This window comes from Hippoglossus hippoglossus, chromosome 17, assembly GCF_009819705.1.
Source record: "Hippoglossus hippoglossus isolate fHipHip1 chromosome 17, fHipHip1.pri, whole genome shotgun sequence".
NCBI lineage: Eukaryota > Metazoa > Chordata > Actinopteri > Pleuronectiformes > Pleuronectidae > Hippoglossus > Hippoglossus hippoglossus.
The window spans coordinates 21,369,947-21,392,259 of NC_047167.1; the positions used below are offsets into that span (position 1 = coordinate 21,369,947).

A 22,313-nucleotide genomic window follows, 5' to 3' on the forward strand; every position below is an offset into this window, starting at 1 on the left:
CCCCCTCAAGCTTTGTAATTACCAGAAATGTCAAAATCCATGATAATCAATCAGGCGACATCTTGTTGAAATAACGGTCTGTGGCAAATAGACGGACGGGCTGTGATTGATGTATTTACCTAAGGATCATATTCTCCTCTACAGGGAGAACAAAAACACTTAAATTCATGCCAATAAATAAGGTGATTTAATACCCGCAATCCACTTAGAGTAATTTATTTGTGCTTCCTGAGACGGTAGCATCTCTGTCACATAACAAATAGTCTTGGCGTTCACTGCTTTTCTGGCTGGGCGTGTTTTTTATTAGTCTGGGTTGAAAAGATGTTTTAACCTCCTAAATGTGAAGGCTCGATCAAGTGGGCACTGACCTGTAGTGCGAGAATATTACACACAGTACCGAGGGCCCTAGAAAAACATTTACACAATCTGGCCTCTTCTGGAGCACAGCAAATATTGTTTTCCAGCCTCTCTTTTGTGTTTTCTCTGTTCAAGAGATTGGATTTGGTGGGAGGGCAGATGAGTTTGTGTGCATGTTTTTTTTTGTCAATTTGACGGTTTGTAAAATAGAAGACGTTTTGACAGCTGTAGCCATGTGTTTAATAGCCTTGCTGACATTGGGCGAGAGGCGGCAGTACAACCCGGAGTGGTCGCCTGTAGGTCACAGAACAAACATACAGAGAGAAACAACAGATCCACGCCAACATTTACACCTGTGGGCAATTTAGAGTCTCCAATTAACTTAAACTGCAGGAAGCTGCAGCACAAGGCCCTGGTCGGCTGACAGGTTCGAATAGTAGACTGTAAATAAAGATGGATGACGCGTCTGTACAAAAATTAAGCTAAAATATCATGTATACAGGCGCAGCCATCTTGCACTGTTGGCATCATTTGGAATCAGAGTAGAGCCACGGATCGATATTGTGCCAAGACAAGCAATCGACCAATCAGGAGTCAGTGTCAGTTGTTAATCAAGACGTTTCCCTGTGTTTTAATAGCATCAGATAAAAAACTTAAACAAACAACAAACCATTGAGAAAAATGTATTTCATGTGTGCTTTTGTTTTTACTTTGTTCGAGTCACATCCACCAACATGGAGGAGGCAGAGTTTATGACTCATCAGTCACAAGGAGGTGATCAGAAGCAGTCAGGTGATCTATGGTTTTAACCCAGAACCTTCTACACGTGTTACCCACTGCACCGCCCTTTTGTTTACGTTACCCTGAAGAAGTCGGATGATGGTCTTATTTTGATCTTGTAGCCTCTAAGATAAAGGATTTGTTTCTTTGGCACCTTCACAAAGCAGCGTGCATCGACTTCTCAACCCTTTTTTATGAACGTCGATTATCAACGCTAAGAGAGCAACTGTTGTGTGTCACACACTTGTCAGATCCAAGAATCACTCCCTCATCTATTTTTCATTTTAAGAAAATAAAATAGATTTGAAAGATTTCTCTAAAGTGAGCAGCTTCTAACATCCTCACATATTCTGACAGAATAAAAGAACAGATTAAATTCCATGATATTCCGTAAATTCCACAACCACTGGGAATCCGCAAACGAGGAAATTCAATCTGCGCATTTAACCATCAGGCGAGCGGCGAGCAGAGAGAGTCCAAATTAAATCTGACTAACCTCTGGCCCTGCTTCCAGCAGGCGTGGTCCACGGGATGATATCCGGGCCTGGACGGATCGTAGTCTGTTTGTCCCGAAGTTGACTCACTGAGGAAAAACGTCGAAAGGGAGACAGAGCAAATTAGTGTCAAACTGAACGGCGGTGACAGCTGTTCCAGTCACTGAAGCCGACTCGGAACGTCTTTGTTGACAGGAAGTCCTGCACACCATTATCATAACAATGAGACAACTTGGAAATGCACCGAGACTTTTGGAGGCTAAAAGTTTCACTGGTGGCTTCACAACTGGAAGAGGCTGAACTGCAGCGAAGTTCATCACAGAAGAGAAAAAAGCACCACTACTTAGGGAAAAGTTCAACATGTTAAATAGAAGTGAAATTCGAGAGTTAGAAATGTTATGATAATTTATTCCTGCATGAAACTCAAGACAGCAGCATTGTGCTGAAGCAACATGCACTGAGGTGCTTTTCCTCACACAAGGTGCAAAAACACACCTCAATATTATCGACTGAATTGAGGAGCAGTGAACTTCCCTTTCTCGTTCCATGTCTATCACTCCTACACTGTCACACAAGAGGCAGTGATGAAATAATAAACAGTTAGAGGGATGAAAAATGCATTCCCTCTCTTCTGGAGCTATAAATAGTTTGTGTATGGAATGGTTAACATGACCTCAAAATGACAAAGCAGCAATACACTGCGGCTGCTACTGGTTTATTCACATGCAATAAAAGAACAATGCGCATCAAAAGCATGATGGTAATACGAATAATAAATAAATGGACTTTAAGTAGATATAACGTCAGCAGACACTGATTTAAATGTGTAAAAAGACAAATATCTACATGTGGATCTGACTCCAACAACAAAATTAAGGACTGTATACCGTTGATGTTGACTGGAACCATAAAGTCCCAGCTCCTGCCACTAGAAGGATCATTAAGAGAACAAGCAATAAGTGGTAACAGCTAGAATCTCTGACTCACTTCAAATCATCTCAAAGTACAAAAAACCCTCTCTCTAACTAAGAAATACTGACTGAAATCTCTCTGGTGGAGATAAATAATCAAAAGTGATTAAATAAAAATATGAAGATTGGTTTGGAGGAGCCCTACTCCATCATTTAACTCCATGACAAGCGGTGCATGTCTTCCAGAGGGGTCGAAGGTCAGGGTCAGCTCACGTGCACCATGAGGACGAATCAATTATTCAGTGGATCTGAGCCGATGCTGTGGAGCATAAACCTCCAACCTGCTAAAGCCCCGTTAACCACCGAGTGCACAGACATGAAGACAACGTCTGGATCCAAGCGTTCGCCCTCTGAACTCAAACAATCCTGTCACATTATTCACTGACGTCGAGTCTCCGAGGGGGCGCTGGACCGCGAGGGGCTGAAATCTGCTCCGAGACACGACCTCATGTGTTTCCATGGAGATAAACTGAAATCCTTGACCCTGTAACAGCTCTTAATGACATTGATGCTGGCAACTAACGCTTTACACAGACCCTCACACCACAGAGAGCAAATAACTTTATTCCATCTAGTTGGGAAGAATAAATCAGAAATGTGTTCATATTCTGCAGATGCAAAATGAAGCACTGCTGCGTCATTTAACTTAGGCAACAAGTGACTTTGGAAATCCACAGAAAGGCCTCATCCACACTATCACTAAGTTTAGGCCAGTAATCCACACTTGGAGAAACTAAAACGGAGAAGTTTGGCAACACAGCAGGTTATCAGTGACGACTCGACTGCCAGCGGTGAATGTTGGTCCCTAGAATAAAGAAATCTTACTTCTCACCATTGCTGTTCCTCCTTTGTAGTATTTGCTGTACGGCTGCACATTAGACAATCAGCTTCCTGTTTACACTGTACACGGATGGTCTCTCTCGTGTGGATCGTTTTAGTTTTAAAATAAAAACATATTAGTATGGACGAAGCTGAAGAGAACTGTTGTGGATTTGATTAAATGTTGATTGGAAACAGCTCTCAGCTCTTTCCAGGGAACACACACAATAAATCAGTGAGTCTCAAAGTGTGGTGAAGGTCGGACTTTAGGATCAGACTAAAGAACAAACTGTTTGCAACTTCCCTTGTTGTGTCCTTCCTTTACCTTTTTGTGTCTTTACTCTCCTCTGCTGAACTCTTCCTCTCCGCACTTGTCTTTTTCTCTCCGTCATTTTTCTCCACCTTCTCCGTCTTCACTGCAACTTTCCTGGGAGCTATTTTTTTTTTGTAAAAGTCAATAGATAAATAAAAGAAGAAAGAAAGAAAGGTGAGGGTGGAGCAATAATTTGCCATCTCTCCCAACTGATAAAAGCAAAAGACATGTTTTCTTTTTTTTTTCTGCAAGCGCCGAGCTATGCAAATTCTTTCCTCACCAAAGAAACTGCTGATGGGGGCTTTCTTGGCCGGCTCCTTATCTTTCTGCTCTTTCGCTGTTTGACTTTTTGGGCTCTCTTCTCCCTCTCGCGTGTCCTTTTCAACCACCTCCTTCTTCTTGGCAGTGGCAGCACCTTTCTCATCATCGCTCTTCTCCTTTGCTTCCTTTTTCTTTTCCGCCCCCTCAGCTTTCTTTTCTCTCTCATCGCAGCTCTCTCCGTCCGCCCGCCTCTCCTCTTTGGCCTTCTCTCCGTCCTCTTTCTTCTTGTTCTCCACCTCTTCATCCTGGCTGTTAGCTGCGGTCACTGCCTTTTCAGCGTCCTCTTCCTTTGCGCCCTCCTCCATGGGTTCACCGGCGTCCCCTGCACAGGGCGATTCAGAAAGGGAGTGGGGGTTATTGAAGTGATAAATGCCAGCAAGTTTTTCTGAGGGTGACCCAGTTCTTTTTTTTTGTTAGCCAATGTTTGAAGATGGTTTTCAGCGAGAGTCTTCTTCAATAAATGCCGCAGGTTATATTTGAGAGGTTTCCCTTTCACCCGAGTGAGTCAGGAAAGAGAAATTACTATTGACAAGCTTGTAGCACAGAGTCCCAGGAGACAAGGCTTGGGTCATAAGGGCCAGACATGAAACTTTAATTTTCCTAACCACACATTACAATGACTTGTAGCCTGGATAGGTGAGTACAGCAGTCACTTCTGGTATTTTGCCAAACAACTTTAGAAAAGAGAAAAGGGCCAATTGCCGGTCTGCTGTGTTTATGTACGTGCCTATGTTGTTTAAAAATAAACTTTTAAAATGCGGACTGTGAGAAAACTCTGGGGGAAATGTTGCTACCAATTTTTGCACAGTCATTCTGTAATTTCACCACAAAGTCACAGCCAAACACACACAAACAAGGATTTCACATCAGGGCTGCAACTAATCATTTAGTAGAGAAGAAGCCCAAAAACAAAGAAACGGTTTAAACCAACAATTTAACGAAGAGAAAAGCTGCAAATCCTCATGTTCAAGAAGCTGGAACAAAAGGATATTTGGCATTTGAGCTAATAAGCAGCGTAAAGGTTTAACAAATCCTCAAAAGTGTCGCAGACCAATTTTCTCCCGATCAAAACAACGACTCATCATTATATCTCAGCAGCTGCTTTTCTGTCAAGTCAATAAAAGAAACACCACTAGTTTGTGTTGCCCTTCAATGCAACTAATTGGGAAACAAGTGACACTTCATATGTTCCTTCATACTTTCTGAAAAATAAGTTTTATGTATTTTAAAATTGTTGTTTTTAGCCTGCTGAATTATGAATCTTGATTAATTAAATTGTGACCGGAGGGTTATAACTTCCAATTAAGTCTAATGAGAATTTAGACGAGTACTTTTCTGTGAGAGTAAATGTCAAATGTCTGACCAACAGTTGTACAACTGCTTTATTTCATGGTGCTGGTTACATCTGCTAGTTTTACTCTTCTGGACTTTTCCCTGTGGAGGCACAGAGAGCGTCTGTACAAGACAGGCGCTGTAAACATTGTTAGCTACAACTAAAGGAACGTGACTTATCCACTATACCACACATCATCATTTAAAACCCACTAAATATGTCCATTTGTAAACATATTATTTTATATTGTTCTTATTTCAATTTGGATACAAAAGTACAAGATAGAAATTAAAATTCACAGTATAATCATCATGATTTGAACAAATACTTGATGAGCTGTTCCCTTTTGACCATGTATCCAATGTGTTTGTGCAAAATCAAAATATTTTTGACAGGCTCCGGTAAATTTTGCATCCTCCCTGAGAGCTGTTCTCTGCAATCAGACTCCTGAAGTGAAGCCGTACCTGCACCGTCGGCGACGGGCTCCATGCGGGGTCGTTTCTTTTGCTGACCCCGCTCCTCCTTTTCCTCGGCCTCCTCTTTCTGACTCTCGCTGCCGCTCCTGCTCTCATCCAGCTTCCTCTTGGGGAACATCTTTCTCGCTGCACACGTCAGAACAGGCATTAAATTAAAAGAAAGGATGGGAGAGAAGTGAGAGGCATCCCAACTGAAATCATGATCAAACAGAGAGAGTGTGGAGATGAAAACAGGACGAGCTCGCTCCCGTTCTGCAGATGTAGGGCAACGCAAAAAAGAGAATCACAGATACACACTTTACTAATGAAAAGACTAATTCCATCCTCAAAGATATGACGCAGCAGAGCAGCTTATAGCTCCAGTGAAATTTCCTGTGCAATTTGGTTTAGGTTCCACATCCACCCGTGTGTTTGTCCTCGTTAAGGTTCCAGCACAGGTACTGGGGATGTTTTCCTTCAGATATCATAATGAAAGAATTAACCCAGGACATTAAGAATGCAATTTCTGGTCAAATTAGGGTGTTACTTAAATGTGATGGGTTTCTCTTCAGCTGTGATGGTGCCAGGGATCCTATTGTGATAACGCACCACTGCTGAAAGCAAACGCTGCCGTCATCAAACACAAAGAGAACGGGATGATGAAAAGAGAATGGGCCACTTGCCTCACTGCAAAAAGTAGGATGAAGGAAACAAAGTGAGAAAGGAGGTGCATCCCAAATGAAAACAAATCTGCAATACAAGAAAACTGAGCCGCTTGAAAGAGCTTCGATTCTCTAAACCCTGCATTTGTGGTGAAAGTGAAAAGCTCAACTTCTTATCAGGTGGCCATTCTACTTCATATGGATTATATGCAGACACATATACATCTCATATTCAATGTGTGGTACGTCCGATTTGGAAACCTCAGAATTGCATCGCTGCTTTTTTGTGGACGATCTGTTGGCTTCATCTGACCGTGACCTCCAGGGCGCACGAGGGCACTTTGCAGCCGAGTGTGAGACAATTGGACTGAGAATGTGAATAAACTGCTGATTCTCTGGCAGAAATCAGTGGATTGTTCTCTACGAAGTGGGAGTGAAGGAGTTTAAGTGTCTCTGGGGTTGTTCATGAGTAAGAAGACAATAGAGCGAGAGATGGACGGGCAGATCGGTGCGGCATCAGCAGTAATGTGGGCGTTTTACCAGACTGTTGCAGGAAAGGAGGAGCTGCTTTCGATTGACCAGGCGTTCACGGCGCCTGCAGCCTCCCTGACCTGATCTCAGATCAGCGGGAGACAATAGATGGATGAACATGTACGACACTTAAAAAAGCAGCAGCAGCTCTTGTTCACTCTCCTCTCACATAAGTGAGATGTTCAGGCCGCCATGTACGGACGACTGATATAAAATAATAAACATCACATATATGTCCTGCTTTTTTAATAGACAGTTACCGAAGCCTGCAAACTAAGAACTGATCCAAATAAACAGACAATCGGGAAGAACTATAAGATGAGTTTCTCTGCTGGTTCCATTACGGACCAGTCAGCAGAAACGATGCATCGCAGGATAATGTAGCAGTAACATAACAGGACAATAATGATATGAGCTGGAGTGATGAGATAAATGACACCGAGTGAAGCATCATCTAGTCGAGTGGTTGTCAATCTAAAGGGTTGAGACCCGACCCAGAGTGGAAAGTGTATATTTTGCATCTCTCGCTCTCAGCTTGTGATAAATGTCTTGTATTTCCTCTCTGAGGAATAATGAGTATTTGCAGCCATTAGGCTCCTGCTAAGATGTAATCAAGTAAAATTGCTGGAGGATAGAAAAACATCAATCCTCGGCTGGTGTCAAAGTTCAAAACGCTGCAGCTCCGGAGAAAAATGAATATTATCAGATACTGACCTGTCTTGCGTTTAACGATCTCAGACGGGGAGGTTGAGTTTGGCGTGCTGGGGGTCCCCGGTGACGCTGATGAGGCGGGGGTGGCTGGGGTGGCTGGTGTGGCTGGGGTGGCAGGTGTTGCCGGGGTGGTGGGGGCTGGAGGTGGAGACAGAGGGGTGGGCACTGCCTTGAACACATCGTCCTTCTGAAAAAAGGAAAAGCAGATGTATTAATGATCCTTGTAAAAAAGAGGCAGCGTGAAGAAACACTTTAGTGGCTGGAATTATCACCAATCAGGTTTTATTCGAGGTGATTTCTTACAAGAAACGGTACGATTTGGACCTGTTAGTGTTACACATCCTTAACGTGGCGTCTTCACACAAAGCAAATGACAGCGTTCAGTTTGTCGGGAATAACAAACAAAAGGAGAATTCTTTGGTTTATGGAGAAACAACGACCTTTGTTACGGGATGTCAGGCAAGCAAATGAAGGAAAAACAGAAACCTCAACAAAGCCAGTGAGGAAAAATGTCTCAGCAGTTTACAAAGTGTGGGGGAAACGACGCTGCACCACACAATGACACGAACCTCCATCAGCGGGGAAACAAGCTGTTCAATGAAGCGTGTCGTTTAGTGAGGCCGGGTGCAGGGAACATTACGGGAGGCGAGCTGCCAACGACGTCTACAAACTATGGCCTCGACATTACATTTCTGAAAAACACCCAATTAAACAACGTTGTAAACTTCGACAATCTCATTAACGAACTATTAATAACTTTGTTTTTCGTCCAACGTCACTGTTGATGAACATCCTGGTCTCAAGGCTTTGATCAGGTTCATTCAAAGCTCCATTAATTTGAACATTACTGGAATTTGGATTCGTTAAAGTTGGGATAATGTCCTAATATTTGAGTTTGGGAGGAAAATAAAACAGAAATATGATAAGAAATTGTTTAATTGATGCTATTATTTAGTTTATTCATCATTTTAATACCCAATAAATTATAATCTAGAATCAGCCACCTGCACCGGGCATGTATCCCACCAAACATATTAACACCACCTGCACATATAACTTCAGCCGCAATGATTTGTCAATTGAAGAAGGTATTAGTCATTCTTGATGCAAAAAAAATGAAAATATATGATGTTTAGATGAGGATTTGATGTCTTTCTCTACTAAACTTTCGCTGCTATCAAACATGCACTGGAGATCCGATATTTTCTGGAGGGGCCGTGTGTGTGAGAGTGTCCATCTCAGTTGCTCCGGGCATTTTGCTAACTTTTCCTGCCAGGCCCCTTATAAAATATCCAAGTGAGCCCATGGGAAGATACAGCAGGAAAATTTCCACCCCAAAAAAAAAAAAATCGCAGCAAAGAAAAAGAGGCCGTCCAACAAAGATATCAACTTGCAGAGACAAGATTTAAGAACTTTTAATGATGAGATGTGATGCCTGTGTAAATATGCTCGCATCAATATTCCAGAGATTTGTCGTAAACGTGTCTGACTGCGATCGTCTGTCATTTTATGGACAAAATGATTGATCCAAAGATAAATAATCAGCAGAAAATTAACCTACAACTGTGATAGTTGCTAATTGATAATCAAGCTACTTATCAAGCTAATGCTGAACGTCCTCTTTGACTGTGATCAGCTCTGCCTCAGTTTAAAAATAACTGCGTCACAGTAAAGTCATGATTTTTTTTTTTTTTTTTAAATAACAAAAGGACTAATTACCCATTTAACCATTAGCTGCTGCCCTGCACTTATCTCCAGTGGAGCGGCTCTTCGGGGCAGCAGCACAAGTGAAGTGATATTAGGCTGCTCATGAAAAATAATTAGATCATCGCAACCATGTGAAAATGCTGCAGGATGGTTCCTGCTGACAAACATAATGAATCCGTCACCATCTCTTCCCTCAATTATCAAGTAATGAATCACGGCTGACATACTGCAAACAAAATTAACGGCGCAGTTAAGAGAAGTGTTTATCAAACAGCAGGTGAGTGAGCGACAGCCGAACGCTGATAATCAGGACTTTTCATTATGCAGCTTATTGATAAATGAATTCAGCGTCGTGATTCACCGACAATTACCGTTTCCTTTGTGTCACGGTGTTTTTCCCTCCAGTGAGTCGACAATAGGCAGCGAGACGCCTACAGGAGCTCGAACAGTCTCATTAGCTTCTGCTTGTGCAGGTTACAAAAGTGGCTGTGGAACATTTGTCGAACATCACACTGTTTCAATAACTTTCACATAGTGCGAGGAAACAGGACGCCCACTGGAAATTCATCTTACACAATTGTAACATCAGGCGTTTGTTATATAAAAGTACGGCTGCTGTGTTTCTTTCACACAATTTGGCACCAGCAAAATCTGAGCAATTCCCGCTGATGCGTTTGAAATATTAAGTGTCAGGTGCTTTGTTTTGTTTTTTTTACCTTTTCTGATTTATTGGAGGCTTCTTTGTCTCCTTGTCCCTTGGCGGCGACTCGCTCTTTAACAACGGGTGCCTCGTCTTCGTCGCTGTCCAGGATTTGACGGCTGCGCTTGGCAACCTTCTTGATGGGGGAATCAGCCTCTGGCGCTCCGTTCTGCACCTTGAGAGGAGTCTTCACAGGCCTGGAGACGAGCACACTGGGATGTCAGACATCGTGCAATTCAAAAATAAAACCAGACTTAAGCCTCATTTATATAAAAGGTTTTATAAAAGGAACGAGAAATCAGAAAAATGACAAGGAAATGATGAAAAGATCATTACGTAACGACAAATCTATTGAAGTCGAATCTAGACTCTGGGACACACTTTCAAAATAAAACCTTGGAGAGACAATGAGGAGGATTTCATCAGATGAGAAAGTGGAGTCGTGTCCTTTCATCTTTTCATACGACTGGACGCAGAAGTCAATGTTTTTTTACAAAGCAACAGAGATTTACAGGGATCAAAGAGAAAATCAAAGCATCAGTAGGATTCCAGGACAAAGGGTCATCGGACGTCAGCTAAAGCACTGATATGGTTCTCTAGATGTTGGGGATATGAATAAATACGATCTCAACCATATCGGCAAAGCTCAATTGTTATTTAAGTTCAAATGCAAATAGATTATTAAGAGTTTATTCATTTATAGTCTGTGATAATCTCATTCTGACTGTAACAGGTGGAATTTTGTTTCAAATAACTTTGTTTTTCAACAGCCACAATCAGTGTGAATGAACTAATCCTAAAGTTTAGCAGATTAAAAGAACGGCTGACTCTGCAGATCATGATGTTTGTAATAAAACTCTCTTACAGAACAATAACCTTAAACTGATGTGTGACGAGAACAACAAGAGTAAATGAGTCTCACTTTTTCACCGGTTTATCTGCGGGTTTCTTCTGAGCATCCTTGTCTTTGCTCTTGGGCTGGAAGAAGGATCTGGAGGAGGAGGAGGAAGAAGAAGAGGAGGAAGAGGAGGAGAACCGGAAGTTAAATGACAGTTCAGGCTCTGACGGACATTAACAGGCTCCACAGTCACAAAAACAAAGTTTCACTCTTATAAACCTGAACCAGAGAGTGAAGCACAACTCGGTGGAACCACTTCCATGACGCGTTAGCTTTAAACGAGGCTTTGCTAACGAACCCAGCACATTACACAGGATGAAGCTAAATCTCCCAGAGTTCAGTCTGAGTTCACAAAACATCAACACACTCATCCATGCTAAAGCTAACTTACTGTCAGGCTACACGTCGCATGCTAACACCCCCTCTAGGAGGTTTAAAAGGCCTTGAACACAACTTGTGTCTCACTTCATGCTAACAACACACACACACACACACACACACACACACACACACACACACAGACAGAGCTAACGCTAGCTGCTAGCCAAACAGCAGCTGTTCGCTAGCAGCTGGTTCACTCACGCGATGCTCCGCTGCATGTTGTCTTCGGAACTTCAGCTGCAAACCAGGAGTTAACGTGAAATAACAAAACAGCTGCAACACGGACACACACACACGGACACACAAAGTCCCGCGCTGCACAGGCAATACACTGTTGGAATATTCGGCGCCAAAATGACACCTCGGCCAAAGATCGTCGAGAAAGAGGATGAGACACTTGTGAGGTAAAATCTGAGCCGTTGTCTTCCTGTAGATTCAACTATTAAAATATGCGCACGTGCTCAGACTTAGAACATATGGATAACAAAATATAAAAGTAGAAATAGCAGATATGATACAATAATAATCATAATAATCATAATCATAATAATAACAGTGCTGGTTGTGTAACAGCAATATAAGTAAAAACATATACATGGAAAAATCTATGAATCTATAAATGACAAGTAGATGGTGTATAGTAGTAGTATCTTATTTTATTTACATTATTCACAATACGCACATCTATGTATGAAGTGACTGAAAAGACAGAGACAGGAGCAAGATGCTTGTATATGTTTGTCCTACATTTCTGTCCATTTAATTAATCCTCCAGATTTAAACAAAACACAAACATACAAATTATTCAGGTTCCTAAACTCACAGTCGACTCAAAACAAAAATGGAGGAACACATTCTGAAGATTTGCTTTCCTCCACAATCTGACCCCAAACAACTGAAACACATCTCCTTCTTTGCTTTTTGTAAAATGTCTTAGAAACCAAAAAATTTGTGATATTTAAAAACCCATATTTAAGTTTTCCAACTGGCCCAGGATGACGGAACTAAAAATCGATCAGAGTGGCATATCTTTGTTCTTTTGCATATCTCTGCGCAAACTCTTTCCCGGGAAAGTGAGCTGTGAAAAAAAAAACAGTGTGACGTCACAGCTGCTGCCCCCTGCAGCCTCGGAGTGGCACTGACTGGTCCTGATGCTGCAGAGAAGACTGGAGGTTCCTTCACTGTTTGATGCATCATTTATTCAGCTGTGCGTGTGCGTGTGCGTGTGCGTGTGTGCGTGTGTGTGTGTGTGTGTGTGTAGTGTGTGTGTGTGTGTGTGTTGGGGGGGGGTGGCAGTTGCGAGACAAACAGCTGAATAATGTACGTTGAGTGCTCTGCTTTATTTACTCAAACACGAGTGCCACGTTGTTAATTGTTTACAAGTGAGACTCCCCAGCCGCCGTGGCACGAGACTCAGAGCAGCAGGGTTCCTCCACATGTCCATTAAAAAAACACAACATTGTCCAACTCAATAAATACAAAGTCTGTGTACATTCAACCACAGGAAGTGATGAATTAACTACTCAAAGCAACACAAAGAAGAGTGTGTGTGTGTGTGTGTGTGTGTGTGTGTGTGTGTGTGTGTGTGTGTGTGTGTGTGTGTGTGTGTGTGTGTGTGTGTGTGTGTGTGTGTGTGTGAGAGGAGGGAACACGGTCCATCTGTCACTTATTCCCTCTCCTTCACTCCCTCTCCCCCGAGTGGGGGTCACTCCTCGTCCTCCTCTCCTCTCCTCGAGCGTCGCCCTCCCTCGCTGCAGCGAGCAGACTCCGACTGATGTGGCTCAGATCCCACCCGGCGGGGGCCTTGTGCTGCCAGGCCGTGTGGCGGGCCGAGGCGAGACACGGGACGGCCCTGAGCTCCCTCAGGTGGCCCCCCGGACGTGCGGGGGCAGAGATGAAGGGGAAGGGGCCGTGAAGGGCCCGGGGGGGCGGGATGGGCTTGGGGAGGCAACACGGGAGCAGGAAGGGGTGAGGCACAGGAGGGGCCGCTGCCATGGAAACAGAGAGGGAGTCACATCAGCCACAAACTGTAAAGTCCAGTTTCTTAGACGATGAATTAGAGTCACACACATATATACAGTTATCAATATTCATAAATTATATCTATAATAAAGTATCTGAAGCAACGAATGCATCTTAAATTGAGTTAAAAACAATTCAAAGCAAAGTGAAAACTGACATTAAGATCTTTTTAGAACAAGGCAGGATGAAATAAATTACATATATGTGTTATTATAATGTAAAATATGTATATACATTATTGATGATATAGCAATAACAACAATAAAAGACAATAGTGACTGTGACTGTGTCAACTCAACGTCCACTTACTGTCTTTCTGCACAGGAAGACCATGTGATCCTTGAAAGATCCTAAAAAGCTACTAGATGGACACTGACTTCACTTATTGTTGCTTCTGTTGGATTTTATTTACAACACAGTACAATTGTACTGAATTATTAGGATCACAATAAATAAATAAATCTAAATAGTTAATCTCTATTTTTACAGTTTTAATACTAGAGATGATTCACTTTATTCCTTCTGAGAACCAGAGATATTCTACAAGGTCAAGGGTGAATATTTTACACTTGAATCATTTCCAGTCCTTGACGTCCTCTTTCACTTGGAGATAAACTCAGTTGTTGAAGATACGAGTGTTTAAATGTGACTAATGTTGGGGAACATGAAGATTATGGAGAAATTGATTGTCTCTGATTCCAAAAGAGCAAATGTGGATGAAAAACTAAATAGATTTGAGATAGTAAATTCAGTAGTTGTCATTTCCGCCAAGACCCAACAGTCTCCTTATAAAACCAACATTTAAATTCACTAGATCCAGATGTTTAATTGGATCTGCACAAAGATTGCAACACTTAATCATCCATGCATCTGTCCACCAACTTTCATAGAAATTGGTTCAATAGTGTTTGCAAAAAACACAAAACTTTCCCAAAATGAATCCCTGCACCAGACACGTAGTGAGACAGTGAGAGTGTGAGACATGTGGACGCTCAGGGGAAGAGCTCCGGCTGGTGTTGTCTTACCTCTGTCCATCACTCCTCCACACAGAGGGAGACCGCCCTCAGCGGGGGGGAGCAGGGGGAAGGGGAGGGGGCCGCTCTGTACCAGCTGCAGGACGGACGGAGGGACGGAGGGACGGAGGTGGAGATGGAAGGAAATGAGTTGAAATGGGAACACGGATCTCTCAGTGCAACACAGACTCATGACACAAAATATCAGGAACAGCAGGTGGAGATTTGGGTTTTTATTGTTTGACTTGTTGAATTTAATGTGGATGAGGAGGCTGAAGAAATGAAACACCTCAACGAGACAGATGTTTACGACGTTAATCACGTTGTTAGCAGGAAGCTGCTCCTGATATTTTTCATTGAAAATGTTAAGAACATAATTACACAAGAGTTTTATTCCAAACTTTCTAAAAACAGTATATTTAAAAACGGACTTCACAGCACATGTCTCTGCAGGAGCCACTTCTCTTAAAACTCTAATCAGGAGAATTATGAAGCTTTGTAAAGAACCTTCAGTCACATAAAACGATCAAGCTTCAGTAATTTGTTCTATTCAACTCGGTCAAATTCATATTAAATGATAAAGCTGAAGAAATGTTTTAATTAAAGTTGGGTCAATTCTTTAAAACATCAAATAATAATGTTGTTTAATTAATAAAAACTAATTCTGTTGTGGAATAAAACTCCTTTTAAATAAATATTTTATGAAAATGGACAAAAAACAGTAGACGAGTATTTCAAACAATAATAATAACATTCATGGGGAAATCCTTAAAGCAACAATGTGTAACTTTAACTGAGCAACAGCGCCCCCTGCAGCCACACGCGGGGATTCATTCTGTTTTGCTCTGTGTCCGAGCGATTGAGTCGTTTTCATGTCGAGAAAAAACAAAGTCTATCAATGTGTTGATGGACCGAACAGTGGATATTACCCATGATCCCCTGCTTCCTGAACCAGAAGAGCTGCGGCTGTAACAAATGTTCATATTTTAAAAGTTTCCTCCTGAATATTGGAGATAAACTCTGGTTTTTAATAACTTCTGAGTCTTTTTAACTCATCTACAGTTCTTCTCACAGGAGATGGAACCCACTCACCAGAGTTACACAGAGCAGACGCTCAGGGAGTGAAGGAGGAAACTTTCTCCATGTTCACACTCACTGACACATCACACTCATTTGGAAGCAGCTGTTTTCAGGTGAAAAGTTGCACGGTGTTGCTCTGAGGACGAGAGACGTGAGACGTGAGACGTGAGACGTGTTAATGACCTGATGACTCGGTGCCGGCGGAAATCCTGGATAATTCACCAGGATGAGTTTGCTGAAGTTGAACTTGTAGGTGAATCGTTTCCCTTTGGTCTTGTGCAGGATGCGTTTGTTGTAGTAGTATCTGGAAGTAAAGTGTTTTCTGTGTCAGATCGCAGTGTGTGTGCGTGCGTGTGCAGTGTGTGTGTGTGTGTGCCTGTGTGTGAGTGTGTGTGTGTGCCTGTGTGTGAGTGTGTGTGCGTGTGTGTGCCTGTGTGTGTGTGTGCCTGTGTGTGAGTGTGCCTGTGTGTGTGTGTGTGTGTGTGTGTGTGTGCCTGTGTGTGAGTGTGCACTCCAGGGCTCCTCAGATATAAAAGTGCTTCCTGAATGGCGTGCGTTGCATCTGTGGCCATTTTAGATTTTTAAAATTTAATTTGACAACATATGTCGGCGAGGAGCACGATTTATTTACAGCATCAGCCTGAGGGAGAAGCTGCACAAACACACACACACACACACACACACACAGAGGATTTCACACACTCACAGTTGTTGTGACATGCTGTGGTTTGTGTGTGTGTGTATATTTAATACATGTGAGCATGTCTCTGTGAATGGAACAGCCTCACTGGTGCGTTGTGTTTTATACCTGAGCGCCCGGCTGAGCTTGTCGTAGTTCATGTGTGGTTTGCCCTTCCTCTCCCCCCACAGCCTGGCCAGCCTCTCCGGGTCCCGGATGACAAACTCGCCCCACTCCCCTCCCCAGCCGATGGCCCCCCCCTCGTCCCGGCCCAGCAGCTCCAGTAGGAAGTGCCAGAGCTGCACCTGCCGGGAGCCTGGAGACCAGGCCGGCTTGTAGGCCCAGTCCGGGAACAGCACCGCTGCAGGGACGTGAGTGGGACAATTACTGTTTCAAACCAATTACAGCACAAATATACAAATTGAACTGAAACGAGGAAACTGTTAACGAGTCATTTCTTTAATGTCCTCGAGCACCAATTGAGCAAAGAGACGACAGAAACAGAAACAGCAACAAGACGACATAAAAAACACTGTGAGTGGATATGTGGCACTTCCTGTATTCATTTGAGAAGCACTTGAAACTGATCTGTTTGAATCTGCTGCTGCTGTCACATCTCACGCTTCATGCAGACGTCGTGACTTATTTCATGAGTCTGTTTACACTGCACTTTGTCGTAGGTTATCCACTTGACACACAAACGTGTTTATGAATATAAAGTGAAGATGATTAGTCCCTGTCAGTGATTTCAATCATTTTAGGAAACCACTGTTATTGTTGAAGCATCTTTTATTTTGGTGTTGAATGCACAAAACAATTCATATTTAGAAACTGCACTGATATCCATTGTGGGACTAATAAAGGATCATGTTATCGTATCTAACTTTGGGACATGATGCATCTCACATCCATGTTCTGGTGTTTTACACATTTATTTTATCCCGCACACCCACACGCACACACACACACACACACACACACAGACACACACAGACTGCCAAGGATGAATAAATTATAACTCTTACATAAAAACCAAAATTCTCCCACACAAATGCCAGCCCACACACACATGTAAATCATCACAATACACACACTCACACACAGACACACACAGAGACAGACACACACCGTCTTACTTCGACTCCAGTAAGGCGATGAAAGGTGTCCGACTGAGGAGCCGCAGCTGCACTGCATCTGAAAGAAGCAGAAGCCATGATGTGAGGTTTTTATCTTCGTCACTATGATCATCAGCGTAATAAAGTCACAGAGGTGAGAGGAGACAAATGAAATATTAATTAGTTGTCGTGTGGTGTTAAATTATAGGTCATCACAACAAAGCACGCGCACACAGTTTCTAATTCAAGCAGCTTGTGTTCTCGGCATCGTCCTCACACGTACTAATTTGATGACAAATCTAAAACCCAGAACAAAGACAGTGTCTCCACACTGTGCATCAGCATCAGTGGAGTCGTGAGTTTAAGGTTTTACAAACGTCTCTCAGCGCTTCGTGTGCTCGGATTTACATTTACCGACACAGCAGCTGATGTGATTAGAGCAGATCCCAGTTTTGTGTAGAAAAGCAAATGTGAGAAAAGCTTCGTTTTCCCGACAGAGGGTTTAGAATTTATGTATTTTCTTTTTTTGTAACTTCATCCTGCAAACACACAATGCAACACACAAACACACTCACACATCGTCCGCGATGACCTTCCCAGGCAACTGGAAGCAGCAGAGACACCCACCATCTTCCCTGGGAGGCTGAAAACTCATCTCTTGAAAAAGGACTTCGTATAACCCCCCCCCACACACAACTGAATGATGCCCTCTTCCACAAGCTGTAATGTCCTCTTATCTGGGAGCTAAAAAAAAAAGTCTCCTATTTAATTTCCTTCTGCCCGTGCACCACACACACACACACACACACACACACACACACACACAGTGCAGGGTCACAGGGACATTATCCCAAACCAGCTGAGACTGAACATGTTTTTTCTGTTTGTTTGTGTGACTCAGGACCCTGATCACATGGAATCGAACACAAACACGACCCGTGACAACTGAAAAGCCTCACGTCTCCGTCAAGGCCAAACTGTCCCCTTCAAATCCTGCATCAAATCCACGTCACGTGGCTTTGGGCACATTCCTAAAACTACTGAAGAGACAAATATATATATATCCATTGATTCTCTCAGCGACACATTAGTGGTAGTCACACATTTTTAGTTACTGTGCAGCAGCTGAAAAAAGCCCAAACACTGTGAAACCAACTTAGAAATCAACTAGATGCAGATTTTTAATTGGATTCTGCACCACAATACACACACACACATAGAAATCAGTCCCTTTAATATGCCTGAGCAAGAACCATGAGTTATTTCTCGGGGAATCAGCGAAACAAATTCCAGATCCTTGGTCCAGATCCACGACACATTTCACACGTTCCATCCTTCAAACAAATCTCTACGTAAAACCAACAGCAACAAACTGAGAAACTCAAAGGGGTGAAAGCTAAAACTCCTTGAATAGAAAACAACGACTAGAGGACATTCTTCAAAAAGCCGCCTGGTTCTCGACTCATTATTCTGCTCTAACAATATCAATCTGAGCGCAGACGGCTGGTTTAAAAGATATTTCTCTCTGTGTTTATACTCGTCTCCCGATCGATTGTCACCACGAAGGTTTCACGTCCTTTAGCTTCTGTCCAAATCTTCCAATGACCTCAGAGGCTCCGACGTTCTCGAGGCTAAAACCAAAAGGTAAATGGTTTAAATTTGATAAGTATCAGCTTTTCGTCCACTCAAAGCGTTTTAAAGTACAAGTCACATTGACCTGTTCATACACTGACTCTCTCTTCATATAGGATATTCTCTGCTCACGCATCCCATCGTTTAGCCCAAGGACACTCGGACACGCTGGAGCCGGGGATTGAAACGCAGACCTTTTGATTTGGTGGAGCACCCGCTGGGCCACAGCCGCCCCCCCCCCCCCATACAGCCGGGGCGCCAGTTAAAGATCTAAATTCTGCACGAACACGACACGGTGTCGTTGGTGTGAGCTCCCTTCTTCACCTCCGCTCTCCTCCAGTGTCTGCTCAACCTGAGAGACCCTCAGTGACACGTGCAGCTGCACTATGGATTTCTGAGGCTGAACAAGTATTTGCACATTATTCCACTGAGTTTAGTTTGTCCCCCCCCCCCCCCAGTGACCAGTAATTCACTGTGTAACTCTGCTACAGGGTGTTTGTCCCAGTTCCCCAAAGCCCGGGCTGTCATCTTAACTTTACTTGGGGAAAACATACAGGGCAGCAAACACGGGCTCCGAATGCTTGTTCTTTCAAAGAGGAAAAACATAATTAAAACATGTGTGCAAAGAAAAACTGACTTTTACTTTGTGTTTAATTCAAACTCTGGCTCGTGTGAACTCCTTCCTTCTCCTCATTATTAGTTTAACTACAAATTAAAAGTTCATTCTACTGGACGTCGGCTCACGGCCTCAACATGCAAATAACAAGAAGGAGAGAAAAACACTGAACGCTGCAACGTAATGAAACATAAAAATCAAGATGTGAAGGGTCGACAGAGCGGTGATTTCTAAAAAGGTCGACTTTTTAAAAACTAATCAGTAACAAGAGCTCTCCTCTACGTCTCGTTAACGCAGAGCGGGCTGAGGAAAGTGGAATAAGAATTAAATTGGTCCTGTTACCTTGATTGGAGCAGGAAGCGGCTTCGTTAGGTGAATATCACCCATCAGCTCGTCTGTCGGCCGGAGTGAGGGACGCATGATGGACCGAATCTTAAACCCTCTATCTCGTCTCACCCCCCCCCCCCACCCCCACCCCCCCCCCCCCTCAAACCACACACTCACCCCCCCCCCCCCCCCCCCCTTCTCACTCTCACCCTCCTACCTCCCTTCTCCTGTGACACTCCCCCCCCACCTCAGCCCAGAATTAAGGAGACTAGGTCAAAACTAAAGGATCTTGTGCTGATTATGTTGATCTGATTTTAACAGAAAAAAGTTCATGAACAGAAAAAGAATTCATCAATTAAATAGATTTTGATAATTGATTAACCGAGGGGCTGCAACTCCCAAGTATTTTAATTAGTGAGAAGTGAGTCCATTAATTTCATGATTAACTTATTCACAGTTTATAAAAGCAGCACATTTTTTTTTAATTCCTCACATTTGAGGCATTTTAAATTTAAATGATGGACTAATTATCAGGATATTTGTTTTTGTCTCTATGTTTCACTGAAGTCATTAATTAAGAAAAAAGGCTCTTGAAGAATCTGTGGCTGTAGCTTTTCAAATCTGCTCTTTTCACTGGATTTCTATCACTTTTAATTAAATAATTGGACATTTTTCACTGTTTGTCAGATAAAAACAAGCAGTTTAATGATTTAGACTTTGAATTTGTGATGATCCCCGGCAGCGGTGATGAGTCTGGGTCAAGTGCTGCCGTTTCCCACAGAGAAATAAACTCTGACAACCATCGTTACAAGTGAGAGCGTGAAGGATTTGACCGGTGCAGAAAAATAACCAGAGGAAAAGAGGTGAAGGCTCGAATTAGAGTCGAGAGGGAGAGATATGATTGAGTGGACTGAAGGTGACTGGAGGTTTTTTTCCTTTTGCTAAATCAAAGAGGTGTTGAACTCAATACCGGAGCCGCACTTTACTCCTCTCCAGCTGCTCCTCGCCGGACGACGAGTGACTTTCTCCAAGGTCAACAGGCTGTTCAATACTCCGCCGCACGGGCTCAGGAGGCCGTCAGAGGTGGAGGCGGCGGCGGTGACACGTTCTGCTCCAGCTGACGTCCTCCTGAACTCAGCTCCTCCAGGATTAACTACCTGTGTCAGTCCGGAGGGACGGACATGAACTCCTGCAGCCGAGTGGAAAAACAACACAGCAGCGAACGGTTGTGAAATCAAATCATTTTCATAAATTCTACCCATTTAAATGAGACGAGTTGAGTATTTTCATCCTTTGGTGGTGATTTAAACTCACAGACACATTCTGTTTGTGTGTTTAATGGCACAATAAATCTTCTTTGAGAGGGACGTTGGCTGTGGAAGCTCCGAATTTGCATTTTTTTAATCGTTTTTTAAAGTTTCACGTCCAAAAGAAGCTATTTGCATTGATAAACTAATCCCACTTGCACATACGAGCACCTGAATATGGTTTGAAGCGTAAATACAGATTCTACTTTTCCTCAGAAATAAGACCGGGTATCAAATCTGCAATATAGGCGACTGTGCTCATCGTCAAGAGAACTGAGAACCGTCAGGTACAGAAAGTTGGCATTTAATGAGGCTGTGTGTGTCTGTGTGTGTGTGTGTGTGTGTGTGTGTGTCGGTGGATTAGCAAGTGATTAAGTTTTTCTCTGCAGCAGAAGAGGAGACAAAGAAAAGCTGCGGCAATCCATTTAAGGCTTATGATATAGCTGCGTGTATCTCCCTATACATTCCTGCCTTGCTCACAATCACTTACGCACATGCACACACACAGACACACACACACACACAGACACACACACTTCTCGTCCCTCAGATGTGATAGCTGACACCGGAGGCTTTTAATTCCAGTGTAAATACAAATACTCTCCCAGACAGCCATCAATTATGTATGCCGCTAATTGAGTTGAATGTTGTGCTTTTAGCAGACCAGGGAGCCAGGGACCCTCATGCAGAGAGCCTGAAACCAAACACACACACACACACACATATATGTAAACATGTTCGAACCATATTTCGAACCAAAAGCAGCCATACGACGACTTTGCCAAAATAAAACAGTAAAAAACGCACTATTTCTGCACAGAGGCAAAAGACTGGTCCCTGAATGTCGAACAATTGCCTCGATCTTTATATTGAGAAACATATATGAACACAATGGAAAGAAGAAGTTACACACAATAAAAAACAGACTGCCGCTGCTCGTGCTGGGTTTAAAGAGACGTATCTTTTTACACACACACACACACACACACACAGACACACACCTCCACAACAAAGGAAGAGGCCTCACAGTGAGTATAAAAGCTGACAGTTTGGAAATTGAGCCCTCGGACTGATAGAGCCGCCCCGTGC

General features: G+C 43.0%; 2 protein-coding genes across 2 annotated transcripts in view; both read right to left on the minus strand.

Annotated features, from left to right (window-relative positions):
- Window positions 1–11,801, minus strand: part of lig1 (ligase I, DNA, ATP-dependent) — a 44,710-nt gene extending 32,909 nt beyond the window's left edge. Inside the window, exons 1-8 of the mRNA XM_034612957.1 lie at window positions 11,635–11,801; window positions 11,077–11,145; window positions 10,171–10,351; window positions 7,751–7,934; window positions 5,853–5,990; window positions 4,015–4,377; window positions 3,747–3,855; window positions 1,634–1,720 (exon numbers count right to left, since the gene is read on the minus strand). Of these exons, the coding sequence (XP_034468848.1) occupies window positions 1,634–1,720; window positions 3,747–3,855; window positions 4,015–4,377; window positions 5,853–5,990; window positions 7,751–7,934; window positions 10,171–10,351; window positions 11,077–11,145; window positions 11,635–11,651 (1,148 nt within the window). The 5' untranslated portion in view covers window positions 11,652–11,801. The remainder of the gene's footprint in view (window positions 1–1,633; window positions 1,721–3,746; window positions 3,856–4,014; window positions 4,378–5,852; window positions 5,991–7,750; window positions 7,935–10,170; window positions 10,352–11,076; window positions 11,146–11,634) is intronic.
- A 1,312-nt stretch (window positions 11,802–13,113) lies between these two features.
- LOC117778373 (ETS domain-containing transcription factor ERF-like) lies at window positions 13,114–19,974 on the minus strand. Its single transcript, XM_034613876.1, has 6 exons — window positions 19,933–19,974; window positions 17,364–17,421; window positions 16,357–16,588; window positions 15,732–15,852; window positions 14,481–14,565; window positions 13,114–13,421 (listed from the first exon to the last, which is right to left on the minus strand). Exons 2-6 carry the CDS (start codon window positions 17,419–17,421, stop codon window positions 13,114–13,116), a joined length of 804 nt encoding a protein of 267 aa, XP_034469767.1. The 5' UTR covers window positions 19,933–19,974.
- Window positions 19,975–22,313: the final 2,339 nt, after the last annotated feature.

Bases quoted from the DNA above. Each gene is read 5' to 3' on its own strand.
- LOC117778373 (XM_034613876.1), bottom strand. From the start codon at position 17,421: ATGCAGTGCAGCTGCGGCTCCTCAGTCGGACACCTTTCATCGCCTTAC. The intron at 16,589-17,363 runs GTAAGACGGTGT...ACGTCCCTGCAG, and splicing joins ATCGCCTTACTGGAGTCGAA to CGGTGCTGTTCCCGGACTGG. The intron at 13,422-14,480 runs GTAAGACAACAC...TTTCCATGGCAG, and splicing joins TGGAGGAGTGATGGACAGAG to CGGCCCCTCCTGTGCCTCAC.